This window comes from Somniosus microcephalus, unplaced genomic scaffold (genome assembly GCF_052327205.1).
Source record: "Somniosus microcephalus isolate GS21.2 unplaced genomic scaffold, FLI_Smic_1.0 unresolved_chr9, whole genome shotgun sequence".
NCBI lineage: Eukaryota > Metazoa > Chordata > Chondrichthyes > Squaliformes > Somniosidae > Somniosus > Somniosus microcephalus.
The window spans coordinates 26,193,180-26,212,401 of NW_028225187.1; the positions used below are offsets into that span (position 1 = coordinate 26,193,180).

The window sequence follows — 19,222 nt, forward strand, 5'->3', positions numbered from 1 at the left end:
AGCGCTCCCTCAGTACCGCCCCTCCGACAGTGCGGCGCTCCCTCAGTACGGTCCCTCCGACAGTGCGGCACTCCCTCAGTTCTGCCCCTCCGACAGTGCAGCGCTCCCTCAGTACTGCCCCTCCGACAGTGCGGCGCTCCCTCAGTACCGCCCCTCCGACAGTGCAGCGCTACCTCAGTCCCGCCCCTCCGACAGTGCAGCGCTCCCTCAGTACCGCCCCTCCGACAGTGCGGCGCTCCCTCAGTACTGCCCCTCCGACAGTGCGGCGCTCCCTCAGTACTGCCCCTCCGACAGTGCAGCGCTCCCTCAGTACTGCCCCTCCGACAGTGCAGCGCTCCCTCAGTACTGCCCCTCCGACAGTGCGGCGCTCCCTCAGTACTGCCCCTCCGACAGTGCAGCGCTCCCTCAGTACTGCCCCTCCGACAGTGCGGCGCTCCCTCAGTACTGTCCCTCCGACAGTGTGGCGCTCCCTCAGTACTGCCCCTCCGACAGTGCCGTGCTCCCTCAGTACTGCCCCACCGACAGTGCAGCGCTTCCTCAGTACTGCCCCTCCGACAATGCTGCGCTCCCTCAGTACTGCCCCTCCGACAGTGCGGCGCTCCCTCAGTACTGCCCCTCCGACAGTGCGGCGCTCCCTCAGTACCGCCCCTCCGACAATGCTGCGCTCCCTCAGTACCGCCCCTCCGACAGTGCGGCGCTCCCTCAGTACTGCCCCTCCGACAGTGCAGCGCTCCCTCAATACTGCCCCTCCGACAGTGCAGCGCTCCCTCAATACTGCCCCTCCGACAGTGCAGCGCTCCCTCAATACTGCCCCTCTGACAGTGCGGCGGTCCCTCAGTGCTGCCACGAATGATTGACAGCTGAGTGACAAGGCGCAGCCGCGATGGGTCAGCCGAGCCGGCAGGGGGCAGCAGCTGGGCGCCGATTGGCCAGCGCAGAGGCAGGGCGCGCTCTGATTGGTTCCTTCCCCAAGCGTGGGAGCCGATCGCCGATTGGCCAGGGCCGCGGTGGACGGCGCGGGGCTCTCCCATTGGTGCAGGCTGCAGCGGAAGTGCGTTCTTCGATTGGTCAGCTGGGCTGCGAGCGCTGCCATTGGTCGGGGGCGGGCAGCGAATGGGGCCGGCGGTTGCTGCGTCGCCATTTTGTGAAGCGGCTGAAGAAGAGGAAGGAAAAGAGGAAGAGAGGATCAGGTGAGTGTGAAAGACTCTGGGGGAGAGAATCAGGTGAGTGTGAAAGACCCTGGGGGAGAGGGGGAGAGAATCAGCTGAGTGTGAAAGACCCTGGGGGGAGAGAGAGAGAGAGAGAGAGGGGGAGAATATCAGGTGAGTGTGAAAGACCCTGGGGGAGAGGGGGAGAGGATCAGGTGAGTGTGAAAGACCCTGGGGGAGAGAGAGAGAGAGGGGGAGAGGATCAGGCGAGTGTGCAAGACCCTGGGGGAGAGAGCGAGGGGGAGAGCATCAGGTGAGAGAGAGAGGGGGAGAGAATCAGCTGAGTGTGAAAGACCCTGGGGGGGAGAGAGAGAGGGGGGAGAATATCAGGTGAGTGTGAAAGACCCTGGGGGAGAGAGAGAGGGGGAGAGGATCAGGTGAGTGTGAAAGACCCTGGGGGAGAGAGAGAGGGGGAGAGGATCAGGTGAGTGTGAAAGACCCTGGGGGAGAGAGAGAGGGGGAGAGGATCAGGTGAGTGTGAAAGACCCTGGGGGAGAGAGAGAGAGAGAGAGAGGGGGGGAGAGGATCAGGTGAGTGTGAAAGACCCTGGGGGGGAGAGAGAGAGAGAGGGGGGGAGTGGATCAGGTGAGTGTGCAAGACCCTGGGGGAGAGAGAGAGGGAGAGGATCAGGTGAGTGTGAAAGATCCTGGGGGAGAGAGAGAGATAGAGGGGGAGAGGATCAGGTGAGTGTGAAAGACCCTGGGGGAGAGAGAGATAGAGGGGGAGAGGATCAGGTGAGTGTGAAAGACCCTGGGGGAGGGAGAGAGAGAGAGAGGGAGAGAAGATCAGGTGAGTGTGAAAAACCCTGGGGGAGGGAGAGAGAGAGAGAGGGAGAGATGATCAGGTGAGTGTGAAAGACCCTGGGGGAGAGAGAGAGGGAGAGATGATCAGGTGAGTGTGAAAGACCCTGGGGGAGAGAGGGGGAGAGGGAGAGAGAGAATCATGTGAGTGTGAAAGACCCTGGAAGAGAGAGAGAGGGAAACAGAAAGAGGAAGAGAGGATCAGGTGAGTGTGAAAATCCTGGGGAGAGAGAGAGGGAGGGAGGGAGAGGATCAGGTGAGTGTGAAAGACCCTGGGGGAGCGAGAGAGGGAGAGGATCAGGTGAGTGTGAAAGACCCTGGGGGGAGAGAGAGAGAGAGACAGGGAGAGGATCAGGTGAGTGTGAAAGACCCTGGGGGAGAGAGGGAGAGATGATCAGGTGAGTGTGAAAGACCCTGGGGGAGGGAGGGAGAGAGGATCATGTGAGTGTGAAAGACCCTGGGAGGGGGAGAGAGAGGGAAACAGAAAGAGGAAGAGAGGATCAGGTGAGTGTGAAAATCCTGGGGGGAGAGAGAGAGGGAGGGAGGGAGAGGATCAGGTGAGTGTGAAAGACCCTGGGGGGAGAGAGAGAGGGAGGGAGGGAGAGGATCAGGTGAGTGTGAAAGACCCTGGGGGGGAGAGAGAGGGAGGGAGGGAGAGGATCAGGTGAGTGTGAAAGACCCTGGGGGGAAGAGAGAGGGAGGAGGAGGAGAGGATCAGGTGAGTGTGAAAGACCCTGGGGGGGAGAGAGCGGGAGGGAGGGAGAGGATCAGGTGAGTGTGAAAGACCCTGGGGGGAGAGAGGGAGGGAGAGGATCAGGTGAGTGTGAAAGACCCTGGGGGGAGGGAGAGAGGGAGGGAGGGAGAGGATCAGGTGAGTGTGAAAGACCCTGGGGGGAGAGAGAGAGGGAGGGAGGGAGAGATGATCAGGTGAGTGTGAAAGACCCTGGGGGGAGAGAGGGGTAGGGAGGGAAAGAGAGAGAGAGAGAGAGGGAGAGAGGATCATGTGAGTGAAAGACCCTGGGAGGGAGGGAGAGGATCAGGTGAGTGTGTAATAGCCTGTGGGGGAGAGAGAGAAACAGGGAGAGAGAGAGGGAGGGAGAGAGAGAGAGAAACAGAGAGAGAGGGAGGGAGAGAGAGAGAGAAACAGAGAGAGAGGGAGAGAGAGAGAGGGAGGAGAGAGAGAGAGAGAAACAGAGAGAGAGGGAGGGAGAGAGAGAGAGAAACAGAGAGAGAGGGAGGGAGAGAGAGAGAGAAACAGAGAGAGGGAGGGAGAGAGAGAGAGAAACAGAGAGAGGGAGGGAGAGAGAGAGAGAAACAGAGAGAGGGAGGGAGAGAGAGAGAGAAACAGAGAGAGGGAGGGAGAGAGAGAGAGAAACAGAGAGAGGGAGGGAGAGAGAGAGAGAAACAGAGAGAGAGGGAGGGAGAGAGAGAGAGAAACAGAGAGAGAGGGAGGGAGAGAGAGAGAGAAACAGAGAGAGAGGGAGGGAGAGAGAGAGAGAAACAGAGAGAGAGGGAGGGAGAGAGAGAGAGAGAACAGAGAGAGAGGGAGGGAGAGAGAGAGAGAAACAGAGCGAGAGAGGGAGGGAGAGAGAGAGAGAAACAGAGAGGGAGAGAGAGAGGAGGGAGAGGGAGAGGGAGGGAGAGAGAGAGGGAGAGAGAGAGAGAGAGAGAGAGAGGAGAGAAGAGGAGAGGGAGAGAGAGAGGGAGGGAGAGAGAGAGAGAGAAACAGAGAGAGAGAGAAACAGAGCGAGGGAGAGAGAGAAACAGAGCGAGGGAGAGAGAGAAACAGAGCGAGGGAGAGCGAGAAACAGAGCGAGACAGAGAGAGAGAAACAGAGCGAGGGAGAGAGAGACAGAGAGAGAGAAACAGAGGGAGAGAGAGAGAAACAGAGAGAGAGAAAAAAGGCCCAGATGTCAGGAAAACAAATACCAGTTTACCCTCAGTGATACCACTATAGGACACACTATGAGCTACACCTACCTTGGTCTAACTATTACAGCATCAGGGAGCTTCAGCATAGCAGTGAATGCACTAAAAGAAAAAGCCCGAAGAGCCCTATATGCAATAAAAAGAAAATTCTACAACATCCAAATCCCAATCAAAATCTGGCTCAAAATATTTGATAGCATAATCCTGCCCATTGCACTGTACGGTAATGAAGTATGGGGCCCGCTAAATCACCAAAGCTACACTAAATGGGAAAAACACACAATAGAAGCCCTACATGCAGAATTCTGCCGAAGCATCCTTCGCACCCAAAGAAAAACGCCAACAAATGCATGCAGAGCCGAACTAGGCAGATACCCACTGATAATAAACATCCAAAAACGAGCACTAAACTTCCTAAATCACCTCAAATCTAGCTCCCCAGACACCCTTCATTTCAAAGCCTTTCAGACCCAAGAGCTAAACCCAGAAAAGAGTCCCCTGAGTCAGCTGCTACTGAAACTAAGTACTCAGCCGGACCCTGACCAGCCCCAGACCAACACAGCCGTCCAAACACCAATCCGAGTGAACCAAATCATTAAACAATGCAAAGAAACCTACCTGGAACATTGGAACAAAATAACCGAAAGCCAAAGCAGATTAGAATGTTACCGGGCCCTAAAAAGAGAATATAAACTGGCAGACTACCTCACGACCATCAGAGACACAAAACAGAGACAGACCCTCACCAGGTACAGACTAAGCGACCACCAACTGGAAATTGAAAAAGGCAGATACAAGAAATCCTGGCAGCCTAGAGAGAATAGAATATGCGATCAATGTCTGGCCGGCGAGGTTGAAACAGAAATGCATTTCCTCCTAAAATGCGAAAAATTCAACACATCAAGAAACATATTATTCAACAAGCTAAGCCAAACAACCCCAGATTTCAAGGAATTGGATGACCTGTCAAAATTGAGATTAGTCCTAGGAGAAGGAGACAGACCATACCTTGGGGCCAAATATGTAACAACATGTCACAACCTGAGGACTGTTTAAAATTAAGACTGTTTAAAATTAATATTGAACGTACCAAATGAAGTACAAAGACTGTTTAAAATTAATATTGTTTAAAAGTAATATTGTATGTACCCAACAAATGTCAAATCGATTGACACCTACAGAATGTTGGAAAACTGTACCTTTTTGCTATGTAAGCTTTGGCAATATGGTTCTCTGTAAACTTTCATGCCAATAAAGCATTTGAATTGAATTGGAATTGGACAACACGGGGAGAGAGAGAGAGAGAGCGACAACACGGGGAGAGAGAGAGAGACAGACAACACGGGGAGAGAGAGAGACAGACAACACTGGGAGAGAGAGAGAGACAGACAACACGGGGAGAGAGAGAGACAACACGGGGAGAGAGAGAGAGAGACAGACAACACGGGGGGAGAGAGAGAGAGAGACAACACTGGGAGAGAGAGACAACACTGGGAGAGAGAGACAACACGGGGAGAGAGAGAGAGAGACAACACGGGGAGAGAGAGAGAGAGACAACACTGGGAGAGAGAGACAGACAACACGGGGAGAGAGAGAGAGACAGACAACACGGGGAGAGAGAGAGACAACACGGGGAGAGAGAGAGAGAGACAGACAACACGGAGAGAGAGACAACACGGAGAGAGAGACAACACGGGGAGAGAGACAGACAACACGGGGAGAGAGAGAGAGAGACAACACGGGGAGAGAGAGAGAGACAACACGGGGAGAGAGAGACAGACAACACGGGGAGAGAGAGAGAGAGAGACAACACGGGGAGAGAGAGACAACACGGGGAGAGAGAGAGACAGACAACACGGGGAGAGAGAGAGAGACAGACAACACGGGGAGAGAGAGAGAGAGACAACACGGGGAGAGAGAGAGAGAGAGACAACACGGGGAGAGAGAGAGAGACAACACGGGGAGAGAGAGAGACAGACAACACGGGGAGAGAGAGAGAGACAGACAACACGGGGAGAGAGAGAGACAGACAACACGGGGAGAGAGAGAGAGACAGACAACACGGGGAGAGAGAGAGACAGACAACACGGGGAGAGAGAGAGACAGACAACACGGGGAGAGAGAGAGACAGACAACACGGGGAGAGAGAGAGACAGACAACACGGGGAGAGAGAGAGAGAGACAACACGGGGAGAGAGAGAGAGACAACACGGGGAGAGAGAGAGAGAGACAACACGGGGAGAGAGAGAGAAACAGACAACACGGGGAGAGAGACAGACAACATGGGGAGAGAGAGAGAGACAGACAACACGGGGAGAGAGAGAGACAGACAACACGGGGAGAGAGAGAGAGAGACAACACGGGGAGAGAGAGAGAGACAACACGGGGAGAGAGAGAGAGAGACAACACGGGGAGAGAGAGAGAAACAGACAACACGGGGAGAGAGAGAGACAGACAACACGGGGAGAGAGAGAGAGACAGACAACACGGGGAGAGAGAGAGACAGACAACACGGGGAGAGAGAGAGACAACAATATATCTGTACCATAGTCGTATCATATGAAAGGACAGATACAGAATTTTAAAAGCTGTAAGAGTGAGTTGTCTAGTCGGGAGTTCTGCCTGCACAAGGGACTAGACGATGCGTCTGTACGCGTGGGGGTGAGAGCAGGGAGGTGGCACCTTGTGGCGTGCATGGTGTTGATTGAGTGTCCTCTTTCCGCAGCTAGCAGTCGCGACGGAGTGCGTGTATCCCACGGTGGAGGGCGTCGGCGGCCTCCAGCAGCTGGCGACCGAGGCCGCTGCCCCCGGCGGAGACATGGCCGCCCTACAGCAGCAGCAGCAGCAGGCCAACCCAAGCCAGACCTGGATCGGCAATCAAGCAACACAGGCGGCACAGTGGTAAGGATCGGAGGTGGCTGGCTGGGGGAGGGGTGGGGGGAGCAGTGTTGCGTTACTGACCGCTTAGAAACCAACTACGGGAGAGAGCTGTCTGTATCAGTACCCACTGACCCAGCCCCACGTCGAGCTGTGCTCCTGATTTCACGGGAAGTGCAGCACTATGAAAGGCACTTAACAGTTTTAAGCTGTGCTGGTGAACAGTAAATGGCAGTAAAACAGGCTGGGGGTGAACTGAAATCGGTAGTGGGGAAAATGCTAGAGTCCATTATAGAAGATGTAATAGCAGAGCACTTGGAAAACAGTGACAGGATCGGACAAAGTCAACATGGATTCACAAAAGGTAAATTATGCTTGACTAATCTACTGGAATTTTTTGAGGATGTAACTGGTAGAATAGATAAGGGAGAACCAGTGGATGTGGTGTATTTGGTCTTTCAGAAGGCTTTCGATAAGGTCCCGCATAAGAGATTGGCGTGTATAGTTAAAGCACATGAGATTGGGGATAAGGTACTGTCTTGGCTAGAGAACTGGTTGGCAGACAGGAAGCAAAGAGTTGGAATAAACGGGTCTTTTTCCGAGTGGCAGGCAGTGACTAGTGGGGTACCGCAGGGATCGGTCCTGGGACCCCAGATATTCACAATATATATTAATGATCTAGACGAGGGAACTAGATGTAATATCTCCAAGTTTGCAGACGACACAAAGCTGGGTGGGCGTGTGTGCTGTGAGGAGGATGCCGAGAAACTCCAGGATGATTTGGACAGGTTGGGTGATTGGGCAGAAGCATGGCAAATGCAGTATAATGTGGATAAATGCGAGGTTATCCACTTTGGTGGCAAAAACAGGAAGGCAGATTATTATCTGAACGGCAATAGATTGGGAAAAGGGGAAGTGCAACGAGACCTGGGTGTCCTTGTGCATCAGTCGCTGAAGGTAAGCATGCAGGTGCAGCAGGCGGTTAAGAAGGCAAATGGTATGTTGGCCTTCGTAGCGAGAGGGTTTGAGTACAGGAACAAGGATGTCTTGCTGCAGTTGTACAGGGCCTTGGTGAGACCACACCTTGAGTATTGTGTGCAGTTTTGGTCACTTTATCTGAGGAAGGATGTTCTTACCATGGAGGGAGTGCAGCGAAGATTCACCAGACTGATACCTGGGATGGCAGGAATGACGTATGAAGAGAGATTGGGTCGATTAGGTTTATATTCGCGAGAGTTTAGAAGAATGAGAGGGGATCTCATTGAAACTTATAAAATTCTGACAGGACTGGACAGACTAGATGCAGGAAGGATGTTCCCGATGGCGGGGCAGTCCAGAACCAGGGGTCACAGTCTAAGGATAAGGGGTAAGCCATTTAGGACAGAGATGAGGAGGAATTTCTTCACCCAGAGAGTGGTGAACCTGTGGAATTCTCTACCACACAAGGCAGTGGAGGCCAATTCATTAAATATATTCAAGAAGGAGTTGGATATATTTCTTAAGGCTAAAGGGATCAAGGGATATGGGGAGAAGGCAGGGACAGGGTACTGAATTTGGATGATCAGCCATGATCTCATTAAATGGCGGAGCAGGCTCGAGGGGCCGAATGGCCTACTCCTGCTCCTATCTTCTGTGTTTCTATAAAAGTTTTTGTTACACGTGTACATGGATCATTGAGCTGATTTTGTGTGTGTGTGTGTGTCTCCTCCTCCTCTCCCCCCCTGCTGTCTCCTCCTCCTGCTGACGCTGCGGCCTTTCTCCACCCGCCCACCCCCCTCTATCCCAAACTGATTCCCCCTCCCCCTAGGGCTCAGCAGTACAGCTGTTCCAGCGCCGGGACAGGTGAAAACGCCGGCAAGCAGGAGAACCCGGAGTGGGAGAAGGCCCGGCAGGCGCTGGCCAGCATCCACAAAGCCAGCACGGTATCCGGGACCTCGAGCAACAGCAGTCAGACCACCGCACAGGTAACGGGCGGGGAGAGTGCGTCAGACGGAGGGACCGCACAGGTAACGGGCGGGGAGAGTGCGTCAGACGGAGGGACCGAGCCGGTAACGGGCGGGGAGAGTGCGTCAGACGGTGGGACCGAGCCGGTAACGGGCGGGGAGAGTGCGTCAGACGGAGGGACCGAGCCGGTAACGGGCGGGGAGAGTGCGTCAGACGGAGGGACCGCACAGGTAACGGGCGGGGAGAGTGCGTCAGACGGAGGGACCGAGCCGGTAACGGGCGGGGAGAGTGCGTCAGACGGAGGGACCGCCCCGGTAACGGGCGGGGAGAGTGTGTCAGACGGAGGGACCGAGCCGGCAACGGGCGGGGAGAGTGCGTCAGACGGTGGGACCGAGCCGGTAACGGGCGGGGAGAGTGCGTCAGACGGAGGGACCGCGCCGGTAACGGGCGGGGAGAGTGCGTCAGACGGAGGGACCGAGCCGGTAACGGGCGGGGAGAGTGCGTCAGACGGAGGGACCGAGCCGGTAACGGGCGGGGAGAGTGCGTCAGACGGAGGGACCGAGCCGGTAACGGGCGGGGAGAGTGCGTCAGACGGAGGGACCGAGCCGGTTACGGGCGGGGAGAGTGCGTCAGACGGAGGGACCGAGCCGGTAACGGGCGGGGAGAGTGCGTCAGACGGTGGGACCGCCCCGGTAACGGGCGGGGAGAGTGTGTCAGACGGAGGGACCGAGCCGGCAACGGGCGGGGAGAGTGCGTCAGACGGTGGGACCGAGCCGGTAACGGGCGGGGAGAGTGCGTCAGACGGAGGGACCGAGCCGGTAACGGGCGGGGAGAGTGCGTCAGACGGAGGGACCGAGCCGGTAACGGGCGGGGAGAGTGTGTCAGACGGAGGGACCGAGCCGGTAACGGGCGGGGAGAGCGCGTCAGACGGAGGGACCGAGCCGGTAACGGGCGGGGAGAGTGCGTCAGACGGTGGGACCGCCCCGGTAACGGGCGGGGAGAGTGTGTCAGACGGAGGGACCGAGCCGGCAACGGGCGGGGAGAGTGCGTCAGACGGTGGGACCGAGCCGGTAACGGGCGGGGAGAGTGCGTCAGACGGAGGGACCGAGCCGGTAACGGGCGGGGAGAGTGCGTCAGACGGAGGGACCGAGCCGGTAACGGGCGGGGAGAGTGCGTCAGACGGAGGGACCGAGCCGGTAACGGGCGGGGAGAGTGCGTCAGACGGAGGGACCGAGCCGGTAACGGGCGGGGAGAGTGCGTCAGACGGAGGGACCGAGCCGGTAACGGGCGGGGAGAGTGCGTCAGACGGAGGGACCGAGCCGGTAACGGGCGGGGAGAGTGCGTCAGACGGAGGGACCGAGCCGGTAACGGGCGGGGAGAGTGCGTCAGACGGAGGGACCGCGCCGGTAACGGGCGGGGAGAGTGCGTCAGACGGAGGGACCGAGCCGGTAACGGGCGGGGAGAGTGCGTCAGACGGAGGGACCGCCCCGGTAACGGGCGGGGAGAGTGCGTCAGACGGAGGGACCGAGCCGGTAACGGGCGGGGAGAGTGCGTCAGACGGAGGGACCGAGCCGGTAACGGGCGGGGAGAGTGCGTCAGACGGAGGGACCGAGCCGGTAACGGGCGGGGAGAGTGCGTCAGACGGAGGGACCGAGCCGGTAACGGGCGGGGAGAGTGCGTCAGACGGAGGGACCGAGCCGGTAACGGGCGGGAGAGTGCGTCAGACGGAGGGACCGAGCCGGTAACGGGCGGGGAGAGTGTGTCAGACGGAGGGACCGAGCCGGTAACGGGCGGGGAGAGTGCGTCAGACGGAGGGACCGAGCCGGTAACGGGCGGGAGAGTGCGTCAGACGGAGGGACCGAGCCAGTAACGGGCGGGGAGAGTGCGTCAGACTGTGGGACCGAGCTGGTAACGGGCGGGGAGAGTGCGTCAGACGGAGGGACCGAGCCGGTAACGGGCGGGGAGAGTGCGTCAGACGGAGGGACCGAGCCGGTAACGGGCGGGAGAGTGCGTCAGATGGAGGGACCGCGCCGCTAACGGGCGGGGCGAGTGCGTCAGACGGAGGGACCGAGCCGGTAACGGGCGGGGAGAGTGCGTCAGACGGAGGGACTGAGCCGGTAACGGGCGGGAGAGTGCGTCAGACGGAGGGACTGAGCCGGTAACGGGCGGGAGAGTGCGTCAGATGGAGGGACCGCGCCGCTAACGGGCGGGGCGAGTGCGTCAGACTGTGGGACCGAGCTGGTAACGGGCGGGGGGAGTGCGTCAGACTGTGGGACCGAGCCGGTAACGGGCGGGGGGAGTGCGTCAGACGGAGGGACCGAGCTGGTAACGGGCGGGGAGAGTGCGTCAGACTGTGGGACCGAGCCGGTAACGGGCGGGGGGAGTGCGTCAGACGGAGGGACCGCGCTGGTAACGGGCGGGGAGAATGCGTCAGACGGAGGGACCGAGCCGGTAACGGGCGGGGAGAGTGCGTCAGACGGAGGGACCGAGCCGGTAACGGGCGGGGAGAGTGCGTCAGACGGAGGGACCGAGCCGGTAACGGGCGGGGAGAGTGCGTCAGACGGAGGGACCGAGCCGGTAACGGGCGGGGAGAGTGCGTCAGACGGAGGGACCGAGCCGGTAACGGGCGGGGAGAGTGCGTCAGACGGAGGGACCGAGCCGGTAACGGGCGGGGAGAGTGCGTCAGACGGAGGGACCGAGCCGGTAACGGGCGGGGAGAGTGCGTCAGACGGAGGGACCGCGCCGGTAACGGGCGGGGAGAGTGCGTCAGACGGAGGGACCGAGCCGGTAACGGGCGGGGAGAGTGCGTCAGACGGAGGGACCGCCCCGGTAACGGGCGGGGAGAGTGCGTCAGACGGAGGGACCGAGCCGGTAACGGGCGGGGAGAGTGCGTCAGACGGAGGGACCGAGCCGGTAACGGGCGGGGAGAGTGCGTCAGACGGAGGGACCGAGCCGGTAACGGGCGGGGAGAGTGCGTCAGACGGAGGGACCGAGCCGGTAACGGGCGGGGAGAGTGCGTCAGACGGAGGGACCGAGCCGGTAACGGGCGGGAGAGTGCGTCAGACGGAGGGACCGAGCCGGTAACGGGCGGGGAGAGTGTGTCAGACGGAGGGACCGAGCCGGTAACGGGCGGGGAGAGTGCGTCAGACGGAGGGACCGAGCCGGTAACGGGCGGGAGAGTGCGTCAGACGGAGGGACCGAGCCAGTAACGGGCGGGGAGAGTGCGTCAGACTGTGGGACCGAGCTGGTAACGGGCGGGGAGAGTGCGTCAGACGGAGGGACCGAGCCGGTAACGGGCGGGGAGAGTGCGTCAGACGGAGGGACCGAGCCGGTAACGGGCGGGAGAGTGCGTCAGATGGAGGGACCGCGCCGCTAACGGGCGGGGCGAGTGCGTCAGACGGAGGGACCGAGCCGGTAACGGGCGGGGAGAGTGCGTCAGACGGAGGGACTGAGCCGGTAACGGGCGGGAGAGTGCGTCAGACGGAGGGACTGAGCCGGTAACGGGCGGGAGAGTGCGTCAGATGGAGGGACCGCGCCGCTAACGGGCGGGGCGAGTGCGTCAGACTGTGGGACCGAGCTGGTAACGGGCGGGGGGAGTGCGTCAGACTGTGGGACCGAGCCGGTAACGGGCGGGGGGAGTGCGTCAGACGGAGGGACCGAGCTGGTAACGGGCGGGGAGAGTGCGTCAGACTGTGGGACCGAGCCGGTAACGGGCGGGGGGAGTGCGTCAGACGGAGGGACCGCGCTGGTAACGGGCGGGGAGAATGCGTCAGACGGTGCGCACGATGCGGGTAACGGGCGGGGGGAGTGCGTCAGACGGAGGGACCGAGCTGGTAACGGGCGGGGAGAATGCGTCAGACGGTGCGCACGATGCGGGTAACGGGCGGGGGGAGTGCGTCAGACGGTGCGCACGATGCGGGTAACGGGCGGGGGGAGTGCGTCAGACGGTGCGCACGATGCGGGTAACGGGCGGGGGGAGTGCGTCAGACGGAGGGACCGAGCTGGTAACGGGCGGGGGGAGTGCGTCAGACTGTGGGACCGAGCCGGTAACGGGCGGGGGGAGTGCGTCAGACGGAGGGACCGAGCTGGTAACGGGCGGGGAGAGTGCGTCAGACTGTGGGACCGAGCCGGTAACGGGCGGGGGGAGTGCGTCAGACGGAGGGACCGCGCTGGTAACGGGCGGGGAGAATGCGTCAGACGGTGCGCACGATGCGGGTAACGGGCGGGGGGAGTGCGTCAGACGGAGGGACCGAGCTGGTAACGGGCGGGGAGAATGCGTCAGACGGTGCGCACGATGCGGGTAACGGGCGGGGGGAGTGCGTCAGACGGTGCGCACGATGCGGGTAACGGGCGGGGGGAGTGCGTCAGACGGTGCGCACGATGCGGGTAACGGGCGGGGGGAGTGCGTCAGACGGAGGGACCGAGCTGGTAACGGGCGGGGGGAGTGCGTCAGACGGTGCGCACGATGCGGGTAACGGGCGGGGAGAATGCGTCAGACGGTGCGCACGATGCGGGTAACGGGCGGGGGGAGTGCGTCAGACGGTGCGCACGATGCGGGTAACGGGCGGGGGGAATGCGTCAGACGGTGCGCACGATGCGGGTAACGGGCGGGGGGAGTGCGTCAGACGGTGACAACGCGCCGGGGACGGACGAGGAGCCCGCGTCACACAGCACCGCGAAGGTAATGGGCTGCGAGCCTCGGTCAGATCTGCACGGTGGTGGGGGTGGAAGCGAAGTGTTGGGTCCCCCCGAGGTATGGGCACCGTGCTGGTGGGGGTCTGGCTCCCATATTCCCCGTAATTTTTTGCGCGTGTGCGGTATTTTCAATTTAAAAGCTGCGCGGGACCCCTGGAGCCTCACGCGGTCGAGCAGTTTAAAGGGAACGTTAGCCAAGCCCCGGAGTTTGGGTTTTCTGTTTCAGAGTTCATCAATCTGATACAACGTCTCTTCATTCTTTCTGAATAGAGTCCTCAGTACTTGGCTCAGCAGACAGACCCAGCAGCGGTACAGCAGTATTATCAACAGTGGTACCAACAGTACAACTACAACTACCCCTACAGTTATTACAGCCCCTACCAAATGGTGAGTACTGTCCCCATCCTCAATAATGGGGGTCTTCACGTGAGGGCAAAGAAACGGGGCTGAAGCGTTTGCAACCATCTTCAGCCAGAAGTTCCGAGTGGATGCTCCCACCCACCCCCCTCGGCCTCCTCCCGAGGTCCCCACCATCGCAGAAGCCAGTCTTCAGCCAATTCGATTCCGAAATGGCTGAATGCACTGGGTACAGCGAAGGCCGTGGGCCCCGACAACACCCCGGCTGTCGTGCCGAAGACTTGTGCTCCAGAACTCGCCAAGCTGTTCCAGCACAGCTGCAGCACTGGCATCTATCCGACAATGTGGAAAACTGCCCAGGTATGTCCCGTCCACAAAAAAGCAGGACAAATCCAATCCGGCCAATTACCGGTCTACTCTCAATCATCCGCAGAGTGATGGAAGGTGTCATCGACAGTGCTATCAAGCGGTGATGCTCAGTTTGGGTTCCGCCAAGACCACTCGGCTGCCGACCTCATTACAGCCTTGGTCCAAACATGGACAAATGAGCTGAATTCAAGAGGTGAGGTGAGAGTGACTGCCCTTGACATCAAGGCAGCATTTGACCGAGTGGCATCAAGGAGCCCGAGTAAAACTGAAGTCAGTGGCAATCGGGGGGAAACGCCCCACTGGCTGGAGTCATACCAGGCACAAAGGGAGATGGTTGTGGTTGTTGAAGGTCAATCATCTCAGCCCCAGGACATCGCTGCAGGAGTTCCTCAGGGCAGTGTCCTAGGCCCAACCATCTTCAGCTGCTTCATCAATGACCTTCCCTCCATCATAAGGTCAGAAGTGGGGATGTTCGCTGCTGATGGTTCAGTTCCATTCGCAACTCCTCAGATAATGAAGCAGTCCATGCCCGCATGCAGCACAGACCTGGGTGATGTTCAGGCTAGGGCTGATAAGTGGCAGGTAACATTCGCGTCACACAAGTGCCAGGCAATGACTATCTCCAACAAGCGAGAGTCTAACCACTGCCCCTTGACATTCAATGGGATTACCATCGCCGAATCCCCCACTATCAACATCCTGGGAGTCACCGTTGATCAGAAAGTTAACTGGACCAGCCACGTAAATACTGTGGCTACAAGAGCAGGTCAGAGGCTGGGTATTTTGCAGCAAGTGTCTCACCTCCTGACTCCCCAAGGCCTTTCCACCATCTACAAGGCACAAGTAAGCAGTGTGATGGAACACTCTCCACTTGCCTGGATGAGTGCAGCTCCAACAACACTCTAGAAGCTCGGCACCATCCAGGACACAGCAGCCCGCTTGATTGGCACCCCATCCACCACCTTAAACATTCACTCCCTCCACCACTGGCGCACCGAGGCTGCAGTGTGTACCATCTACAAGATGCACTGCAGCAACTCGCCAAGGCTTCTTCGACAGCACCTCCCAAACCCGCGACCTCTTCCACCTAGAGGGACAAGGGCAGCAGACGCATGGGAACACCACTAACTCCAAGTTCCCCTCCAAGTCACACACACCATCCCGACTTGAAAATATATCGGCCGTTCGTTCGTCGTCGCCGGGTCAAAATCCTGGAACTCCCTCCCTAACAGCACTGTGGGAGCACCTTCACCACACGGACTGCAGCGGTTCAAGAAGGCAGCTCACCACCACCTTCTCAAGGGGCAACAAGGGGATGGGCAATGACCCAAAGGAACGAGTATAAAAATTAACAGTCCCACTGGCGTGTGCTATGATTACAGCTGTCAGGGGTGGTGGTTAGTAGCGGGACTGGAAGCTTGGAGTAAGTATTCTGTCTTTTCTTTGTGTCCCCCCTGACATTAATCAACTGAGCGGCCTACGGGTGGCGCTGTCCAGGGAGAGTATAAATACTCGGGCACGGGCCCAGCTTGCGCAGGCCATTCTTAACAGGAACTAGTGAAGGACACAACTAGACCTCCATGTTGTGAAACAGTTGATTAAAGCTTTGTTTAACGCTTAGACCAAGTGCCGAGTAGTTTTCTTAAGTCACCCTCCCCCTGTTTTATTTTGATTTTCTGCTCTCTCTCTGTCACTGCAGAACATGTACCCTGGATACCAGGGTCAGTACAACGTACAGCAGGGCTCCTACCCGGGGACACAGCAGGGGCAGCAGTCGTCGCAGCACGCCAGTAACCACACGCAGGTACGCCTCCATCCCCCCACCCCCACCCCGACACCTTCCCCAAACCCAGCAGCTACGGCCCGGGGTTTAACTCCGAGGCTGCCGGCGGCCTCCAGCCTCGCCCGTTACTCGGCTTCGTAACCTCGCACGCCGCGTTGCCTCAGCGACCACCCGCGACACCGATAAGAACATAAGGAACAGGAGCAGGAATCCGCCAGTCGGCCCCTCGAGCCTGCTCCGCCATTCAGTAAGATCAGGGCTGGTCCAATCTTGTCCTCGACACCACTTTCCCGCTCTCTCCCTATACCCCTTGTAGTTCAAATGTCTGTCTATCTCCGCCTTCAATATATTCACTGACCCAGCCTCCACAGCTCTCTGGGGTAGAGAAGTCCAAAGATTCACGACCCTCAGAGAAGAAATTCCTCCTCATCTCCCCCTTATTCTGAAACTATGTCCCCTAGTTCTAGATTCCCCCACTCGGGGAAACATCCTCTCAGCATCCACCCTGTCAACCCCCCTCAGAATCTTATATGTTTCAATAAGATCACCTCTCATTCTTCTAAACTCCAATGCATATGGGCCCAACCTGCCCAACTTTGCCTCATAAGTCAACCCCCTCATCCCAGGAATCAACCTCGTGAACCTTCTCTGCACTGCCTCCAATGCAAGTATATCCTTCCTTAAATAAGGAGACCACAACTGTACGCAGTACTCCAGGTGCGGTCTCACCAGCGCCCTGTAAAGTTGAAGCAAGACTTCCCTTCCTTTATACTCTATCCCCTTTGCAATAAAGGCCAACATTCCATTAGCCTTCCTGATTACTTGCTGTACCTGCATGCTAACTTTTTGTGTTTCATGTACTAGGACTCCCAGATCCCTTTGTACCGCAGCATTCTGTCGTCTCACTCCATTTTAATAATAATTTGCTTCTTCATTCTTCCTTCCAAAGTGGATAGCCTCACATTTTCCCACATTATACTCCATCTGCCGATTTTTTGCCCACTCACTTAACCTCTCTCTATCCCTTTGCAATATCCTCACAACTTGCTAACCCGCCTATCTTTGTATCATCAGCAAATCTGGCTACAGTGCACCCGGTCCCTTCATCCAAGTCATTAATGGCCCAGAAATTCGGGTCGGGGGCTTCCCGCGGGTGCAAGCCTCCGACCTGCACTTACCTAGCGCGCCGGCCGTTGAGCTGCGGGCCCGCGTGGGATTGCGATCCTGGGCCTCCTCCAGCTGCCGGCGCGCAGTGCTTGCGTATCCCAGGGGCGCAGTAAGTTCGAAGCGTCCCCTGGGATCACGTGGGCCATGGAGAGCCAATGGTAGCAAGGAAGACCTGTCAAATCTATGAATAGAGTTCGGCCCCAAAACACAACTAAAACTTCAAATACATTTTTTTTTTAAATCACATTTTAAAAATAACTATAAATTACATAAAATAACTACAGGAAACTCTCGATTTACCGGCATTGAAATCTCTGTTAACCGGCAAAATGCAGGAGTAGGTTCAGGTAAGTTTTACTTCATAGTAGTGGCCATTCCTGGATCTGTGGCCGTGTAACCGGGGTTCCTGCACCTGTTGCTGTGCAACAGGGACGCCTGGATCCTGTATTTTAAACAATAATTTAAATTTTTGAAAAAATTAATTACAGTTTTTAACAGGGCTAAAAATAAACTTACCTTTCTTTAAAGTATTTAAAAATAATAAATCTGTGGAAAAAATGTTTAAATTTTACAGGAGACTTTGGTTTATCCGGAGGTTGTATGTCCGGAAACCTCGATCTACCGGTAGAAATCAGGAGCCGTTTTGTTTGTTTTTTTTTTCTTCTCGTGGCTTTTTTTTCCAACAGTCAGGCTTTGGAAAGTCTCTCTGAAGCTGTTGCTAAGCTACAGAGACGCTTCCAAGGTACGGGCTGACTGTTTGAAGCTGTTGCTAAGCAACAGTGTTTGTTGTCAGATACGGAGATGAAAACCTCCATATGCTTCAACATTAACTTTGTATGTCCGGCAGTTTTGATAGATCGGCAACAGCTCGGTCCCGTCGGTGCCGGATATAACAGAGTTTCCTGTACTTAATTCACCACTTACCTTGTTAAAAGCAGGCCTTGCGACTGCTTTTTACATGTGTAACTCCTGGAGACTTGCCCTCCCGGAGAAACCTGCAAAAAAAACAGAAGTTCCAGGCGTACACGCTGCCTCTCCGGCGCACGCGTGCAACCTGTGAACCCCTTCCTTTAAGGGAACGGAAGTTCCGGTTTCCCGCGCATGCGCAGTGTATGCACGAAACCGGCGCTTTCGTTGGCCCTACGCGTGAGTACCCAGTGCGTACGCACCCGCGAGGACCTGAATTTCCGGCCCAATATAGATCGTAAATAATTGAGGCCCCAGCACTGATCCCTGTGGCACCCCACTTGTTACTGATTGCCACATCCTTCCCAACACACGATGCAGCAATAAACGGAAACCGCTTGAAGCACTCGGCCGATCAGGCAGCGTCTGTGGAGAGAGCGAAACAGTTAACGTTTCAGGTCGAGGACCTTTCATCAGAGTTGCTCCAACATGCAATACAGAAATAAATGACTCAAACACACTTAATTAATAGCTTACTCATTACATTGATGCATCACTCCGGCCGTAAGGGGTCCCAGCATGCCCTTGCCGCAGCGCGTCGCCCCAGCGCACTCTAATAAATCTTTTCAAACTTTAATATTACAGCCATCTATTAATAATACACTAATGTGGGGGGCGAGGTTCCCGTCGGGCGGGCGAGCTGACCATTGTGGGAGGACTGGTTTAGACTCGTGACGCTGGACCTTTGCGTCCTTTGGATTGAAACGCTCTCCCCTGCCTCTTTCCCCCCCCTCAGCCTCCTGTACCCGGCCTGGAGGACGGGATGCCCTACCCCAACAGTCAGGCCCAGGGCGCGGCTGGGCAGCAGAGCCAGCAGGCGCAGAAGCACGCCGGCGGCGGAGGAGGAGGAGGCGGGCAGGGCTCGAACCAGCAGCAGGCCGGAGCGCAGCAACAGCAACAGCAGCAGCACCACCAGTCCGCTGGCCACCTGCAGCAGGGTCCGTACCCAGACGCGGGAAAACCGAAGAAAGGGCAGCAGCTGTGGCACCGGATGAAACGTGAGCGGGTTTTGTGGGGGAGCACCTGTGGGGTGTAGGTGGGACGGGTGCAGTGGAACGGTGACTGGATGGCGGAGCGAGGTTGTTGCGTGTGGTGGGAATGCCAGGGTCGGGCCGGTGTTGGGGTGC

At 57.6% G+C, this 19,222-nt stretch overlaps 1 protein-coding gene across 4 annotated transcripts in view; it reads left to right on the forward strand.

The window, feature by feature from the left end:
- Positions 1 to 1,093: 1,093 nt before the first annotated feature.
- leng8 (leukocyte receptor cluster (LRC) member 8) overlaps positions 1,094 to 19,222 on the forward strand; it is a 92,242-nt gene continuing 74,113 nt past the window's right edge. For 2 of the 4 annotated variants that reach the window (XM_085979671.1, XM_085979673.1), the window contains exons 1-6: positions 1,094 to 1,190; positions 6,663 to 6,838; positions 8,622 to 8,778; positions 13,724 to 13,840; positions 15,879 to 15,983; positions 18,832 to 19,093. In XM_085979671.1, the coding sequence (XP_085835797.1) occupies positions 6,756 to 6,838; positions 8,622 to 8,778; positions 13,724 to 13,840; positions 15,879 to 15,983; positions 18,832 to 19,093 (724 nt within the window). In that variant the 5' untranslated portion in view covers positions 1,094 to 1,190; positions 6,663 to 6,755. Of the gene's footprint in view, positions 1,224 to 2,477; positions 2,513 to 6,662; positions 6,839 to 8,621; positions 8,779 to 13,723; positions 13,841 to 15,878; positions 15,984 to 18,831; positions 19,094 to 19,222 lie in introns of those variants that run through there. The other 2 variants (XM_085979672.1, XM_085979674.1) reach the window with 2 other exon arrangements.